The sequence below is a fragment of the Coloeus monedula genome (assembly GCF_965178545.1).
Source record: "Coloeus monedula genome assembly, chromosome: 5".
NCBI lineage: Eukaryota > Metazoa > Chordata > Aves > Passeriformes > Corvidae > Coloeus > Coloeus monedula.
The window spans coordinates 69,753,432-69,759,841 of NC_138785.1; the positions used below are offsets into that span (position 1 = coordinate 69,753,432).

Consider the following 6,410-nt stretch of genomic DNA (forward strand, 5'->3'; position numbering starts at 1 on the left):
TCTCAAAGTGTTTGTTACCAAAGGTTTATCAACCAGTATTAATAGGAGCAAAAAAAAAAGCACACCTTTGTGCTGTCTTACAGATGAACACAGAGCCAAGGAGCTCACAGCTCTCCAGCCCATCTGAATCCCTTTGGTACAGCAGCCCTCTTACCCCTGTGCAATCCCAGCCATAGCATTCTCCCTCCTCAGTGTCCTTTGAGAAGTGCTCAGGATGCTGCAGAATCCAGCCTGGTCCTTCTGCCAGCTGTTGCGTCAAGGAAAAATATTAAAGTCGTGGTCTGTCCCAGGAAAGAAATGTCTGTTTTGTGGTACAAGCCCACGTCTGTTCCCTGCAATGTCATTCCTGGGTCCTGTCCAGGCAGTTCTCAGCATCATGCAGGGGAGGGTCTGTGGTTTCTCCCTGCCTGTCCAAGGCAGGGAGGCCGGTGGGATTTACTGGGATTTACTGCCTGTGGATGCGAAGCCACAGCCTCCGCCGCAGACCTGGGAAGAGACAGTGTCCATCAGTCCCAGGACCCTCCCAGGTCACCATCCTGCTCCTGGGCTGTCCCAGGGCCTGGCACCCCTCAGGATGCTGGCAGGATACTCACGGTAGAGGCGGTGGGCAGTGGGGACCAGGCCCAGCAGGAGGAGCAGGACACCAGCGACCAGTGGGACCCAGACCAGGGGACTGCAGGGACCTGGAGAGAGAAGAGGACTCCTGGCACCACCCTGCCCTGGCAGCTTTGGGGGATGGAGTGTGGGGTGGGGAAGGGAGAAAAGCAAGGCAGGTACTCAAAGGGGCAGTGGAGGATGTGACCATCCCCCTGGGGTATCCTTTGAAGGATGCATTACAGAATCACAGGATAAGTAAGGCTGGAAAGGACCACGGTGGGTTATCTGGTCCAACCTCCCTGCTCAAGCAGGGTCACCCCAGAGCACATGGCATGGGACTGTGTCCAGATGGCCTTTGAATATTTTCAGTAAGGGAGACTCCACAGCCTCTCTGGTCAACCTGTTTCAGTGCTCAATCACCCTCAGAGTATAAAAAGCATTGCAGGGAGCTTAGCTCTTGAGGTCACAATAACCTAAACTGAAATACATCCTGGCCCCTAAACCCATGTACATCCCAGGGAATCCCTCCTGCAGGCAGAAGTCAGTTCTGTCCAGAGCAGTGGGTCTATCTGCCCCCAGACACCCACTCCTGCAGGGTGACATTGTGGTTGCCCCCACTCCAGGACAAACTCCAACTGAGCCTTGGAGGCCCCAAGAGCCCAGCAAAACCCCTTTTTCCAGGCAGCCTGAGCTGAGCCAGTGCCATACCTTTCCTGCTGGCAGCTTTGCTTTTGGTTATCCACGGCACAGGCTTTTTGGAGACTGGTGTCTGTGTGGTCTTTGGAGGCAGAGGCAAAGCATCAACTGGGGATAAGGAGAAAAAGAGGGTGGTCAGTGTGGCTCTGAGTGCAGCAGAGATCTCCAACAGCAGGCAAGAAGGGCTGGAAAGTTTGGCCCTTAGAACAAACCCCATCCACTGAACCCTGCAAAGGGCTGTGTCGCCCCGAGGGGTGGGAGCTTGACCTGAGCCTCTCGGTGGCCACAGAAGTTACCAAGAGCTTTTAAAAGTGTTAATAAACCAATTTACCAGGTAAAGAAGGGGAGAAGGCTAAGGCAGGGAAAAACCCCAAACTTGCTGGAGTGACATTTGCTGCCAAGCATCATCTCATCAGCATTGCACAAAATCATGGCTAGCAAGAGATTTCAGTAGCACTGGGAGGTTTTAAGGGATCCCTGGATCTTTTCCTTATTCAGATTGCTTTAATCTTTGCTCAGCATTTGATTATTTTTCTTTCTGATAAAATGAAGGCAGGATTTATTATGGTGTTCTGAGTAACAGAGGAGGACATTAATTTCTCAGTAAAGTTGGCCAGGAAAATATCCCAGTAATGTCATTAAATAGCTGCATGTCTGACTGCTCAAACCACACTCATTCAAAATTTTAGGTGATTCAAAACGACTTTTTATTCTCTTTCTACCCAGAATATAACTTCCTAGAGAAATTACCATTCTTTTACATGAAAAGATGAGACATCAGGACCCTGGGATTTATCTGGACAACCTCTCCCTTACCTTATAATAGGCTTAAAGAAAAGAAACTTACAGGCATTTTGTTTTATCATGAGAATTAAAAGGAAAAAAAGAAAATATCCAGCAAAGCCTGAGTCCTCCCAGAGCACCTGCTGCTGTTTACTTTTTAATTGGTGTCCTTGATCAAGCTGAATTTCAAGCCTGTTTTTCACACTTTGCACAGAGATATGAGCCCAGTTGTTAAAAAACAGTTCTCCTTTATCTTAAGCCAGCTTTTTTTCTGAGCCTGAAAGAATCCAAAAGGGATTTCTCATCCAGTTCAAGGTACAGAGTATATTTGCAAAAAAACCCAGGAAAACTGGGACGCTGGGTCTGCTTTAGAGTCAGAAGCTGTAGCAGCATTTTGGTTAAATAAGTTATTTGTATTTTAGCTAAATAAGTTATTTGTCTCCCTAAAAGTCTGCAAAAATAAAGGCTGAATCCTACTTCAAACACATTAATTTTTCTGCATCAACTCCTGCTCTGTGCTCAAAGGGAAAATGGGCTGAAAAGAGTTTCTCTATGACCCAGATGTCTGTAAAGCCTCTCTACCCCAATGCCACCTGCAGAAAGCTCTGGTTTCTGTTTGGAGCTCCTCAGGGATAGTGGGTTGTGAGCTTTGAGGAATAAATCCCATTTCAGTATTTCTTGTGAAGGATGGTCTTGAAAGCTGCCATCAGACCCATCCCAGAGATGTGAGGGGTGATGGTCTCTGGCCTCGATGCTGCTCTTGTCACTTGGAGTGAGAGTAAGGAAGAATTATGGCATGGAAGGACCCGTGAGCTGAGCAGGGCACACATCCAGCCTCTCACCCAAAGTACAGCAGGGCATGAGAAAAACACAGGGCATGGCAATATCAGGTGCTCCCATGGAAATCCTAAAGCACTAGGACCACTGCTGTGCTCAAGGCATGCCTACAGCAGAGCAACTGCTACCACTGACTATCACACGCAGCTGGCCTAAGATTTAGCTATTTTCTGTATTTTCTGCTTTGCCCTGTCTCATAGATCCCTTCAGAAAAACCCCAGAGCCACAACCTTGCATCTCAAAATTGGGAAGAAGCTACCAACACTCATTGCCCCTTACCCAGGGGACCTTATCACAGCCTGCTGGTGGCACATTTTGGAACCCCTGGGGTGCTGCTTACCCACACTGAGCCGTGTCCCGCTGCCCAGGAGGAGCTGGGAGGACTGGGAGATGGAGCAGTAGTAGGTGCCGTTGTCCGAGGGATGGAGGTGGCTGATGTGCAGGCTGTAGGAGCTGTGGGACCTCTCCTCATGGACTCTAAACTTGTCCTGGCTCATGTTTGTGCCATATGTGGCTTTGCCCAGTGTGTTGGAAAATACCAAGAACTCGAAATGTTGCCTCTCCTGGCTCCAGCGGTACCAGTACACCCCGGTATGCTCCTTCTTCAGCTCACAGAGGATTGCGGTTTTATTGTTAGTTTGGGTTAAAATATGCTCTGGAGTTTGGGTTAAAAGTAGATTTGCATAAAAACCTAAGGAAAAAAGACACAGGAATATATAGTTATTATTTTAATTTCACTATTTTTCTTCCATGCTAAGTACAGATTTTCTTTATGGACTTAATAAAATCACGTAGACACACAGATGAGGCAGGTCACACAAGCAAGAAACAGGAGCATTTTTATCAGGATGCTCCCATATTCCCTCAGAGGCCTTTTGGGTTCCTCAGCTATTTTTTGGTCAAGCCAAATTATACAGATGGAGTTTTCTCTGTAAACACTCATCTAGGGAGCAGGCTCACTGGCAGGGAAGGGGATGGAGGGATGGTTTTGAGGGTGTCCTCAGGGCTGTATGTGTAGGGAAGAGCATCCCTGCCTGCTCCTGTGGATGCCCCTCTCCGCCCTCCTTACCTTTCTCATTTTTCAGACATTTCACCTCTCTTTCAAGATTCTTTTTTTGCACCTCTTAACTGATTTGCCAGGTTCTTCTTCTAACAGATGCAACACTGATAAACATCTCAGGGACAGAAAAAGAGACCAAAAAATGTGCAAAACATCTCAAAATGAGCCAATTTTATATTAGCTTTCAGACAATAATACTTTTCAAAGGAATTTTGAGACATGGGGAAGGAGGGGGAGTGAGGGGCAGCGGTGGGGTTCAAAGCTTTGGTTTGGTGTCGCATCGCCCTGTTTGGGCTTTGCAGCTTTTGTGGAAATTATCTAAGCCTTGTTTGGCCCAGGCAGATGTGAGGGGTGTCTGTGTGAGTGAGGATGTGTCCTTGTGGAAAGGATAACAGGTAACTTGTGATCCTTTCTGTTCAGCAAACAGTCCTGCAAATCTGCAGATAGTCCGAGACCGAGTGAAAAACAGCCCTCTGAAGATAAGGAGGCTCCCGCTTCCCCCGTCTCTTTCCCAGGCATGTTTTAAAGCTGTGCAAAAAGCTCAATAATACATGTTTCTTGTCTTTTTTTTTACCTTATAATGTTCCTTTTCTTTCAAAATCCCCAGGTTGCTTAGAGCAGTTTTTGCAGCCTTGTGCAGCCCTGCAAACCCAGTGGGGTGGGGATGGGCTGGCTTGACCCAAGAACACCTAAAGCTATCGGCGTGGCACGAGGTCCTGATGTCTCCCATGTTCCCAATGGGACAGGCAGAGGAAAGGGCTCTGGTGACTGACAGGGGTCCAGAGCCTTCCTCTGCCCCCCCTCCAATGACCCCATCACTGCCAGTGCTGCAGAGCATTAACATTGCAATGCCAAAACTCAAGCATTGCACAGCAGCTGCAGCATTTCGCCACATTCTCTGGCTCTGTGATAATGTCAATGTCTCCTTACTACTAAAATACATAATTTTCAGGTTTTAGAACATAATTATCTTAAAGTTTGCTCTGTCAAATACCCATGTGTTTTTTTAGGGGATGAAATGTATGTGTCCGTGGTGCATGGGGGCTTCCTTGAGTGCCCTGAGGTCTGGCTCTGCTGGGCATGGGAAGCATAACTATCCATGAAAAACTTTTCCTTGAGCTGTTGGAGACAGTGTTAGATAAGTCAGAAAGGATGAGAAGGGATCCTGGAAAATCTCAGCTCAGTGCCAGTGGTCAAGCCAGGGGTGAGCTGGGATGGAGACAGAGCAGAAAAACTCATCCTCAGTCATACCTTCAACCCCAAAACCTCCCAGTTCCCTTTCCTGGTGTATATTCAAGGGGGCCACAGAGAATCATGGTGTTTGGCCAGACCAGCCTGCAGCACCTTAAAAATGGTCCCTTTTCCTTTTGCAGGTGCAAAGCAAACTCTCACTTATTGAAGTTTTCTCGGCGGGCTGCCGTACAGATCTATAGGATATCAGTACTTGTAAGGCAGAATGGCTCAATAACACACCAGTTCCAGCTGCGGCCCTTGGAAAGTACTCAGTCTTTGGATGATTTAGAAAATTTGATGGGGTGTTTATCATCTTTGTGTTACACAGGCAGCATAGAGAGGAGCTACTTTAACTTCTCCATCAGCAGCTTCCTACAGTCCATCTGCACTGAGGGTGCAGTAAAAACTCTGTGGTGTCTCTACCATTACGTATTGAAATATGAATGGAATACAGAATGGAATAGAACAGAATGGAATAGACTATTTCAGTTGGAAGGGGCCCATAGCAACCAACTGGTGCCACTTCCTGACCAGTTCAGGGCTGACCAAAAGCTAAAGCATGTTATTAAAAGCATGATCCAAAATTATTGGAAATAGGTAATATCCTGTAGATCTATACTATGATGATATATTTAACCTTCCATCATCCAGATGCTGTGCAATGCATCCCACGTGCTGGAGTGGGGTGGAGGAGAGGCTGCAGCACTATTTTAGGTGCCCTCAACCCTTAAGAGATGCTTCCCTCTTACCTGGGATCTGGAGGCAGATGCAGAGATGGAGCCACGGCTGGGCCATGGTGGCAGACTCCGTGATGGAGGGGTTTTGTGCCAGCTCCCCCTTTCCACTCAGTGTCACCTCTTGGTGGCAGGGCTGGCTTCACCTCAGGAAGTCCTTGCCCCTCTCTGTGAAGATCTGTCACCAGCAGCTGCCAAAGAGCCTCTGCCACAGCAGCACGTGGAGCCTCAGCCTGGCAGCTTCTTCTGCACTGAGCCCCAAACCGAAGAGTGCGTCAGGGACAGAGCCCTATGCTCCTTTCCAGCACTTCACAGGGCACCCTTAAATCCTCTCAAGAAAAATAAAACCAAGAAAAGTCACTGAATTTTTAATAATGATTTTCTCATATTTCACCATCAAGTTATTCCTCCTTTTTATCTACTTCTATCCTATCAAAAAATTACAAATGTAGGACCATGGCCTTAAAGAT

At 47.6% G+C, this 6,410-nt stretch overlaps 1 protein-coding gene across 1 annotated transcript; it reads right to left on the minus strand.

The window, feature by feature from the left end:
* Nucleotides 1-445: 445 nt before the first annotated feature.
* CD8B (CD8 subunit beta) lies at nucleotides 446-6,001 on the minus strand (the record flags this gene model as incomplete). Its single annotated transcript, XM_082282264.1, has 5 exons — nucleotides 446-486; nucleotides 594-683; nucleotides 1,306-1,401; nucleotides 3,254-3,604; nucleotides 5,956-6,001. 5 exons carry the CDS (start codon nucleotides 5,999-6,001, stop codon nucleotides 446-448), a joined length of 624 nt encoding a protein of 207 aa, XP_082138390.1.
* Nucleotides 6,002-6,410: the final 409 nt, after the last annotated feature.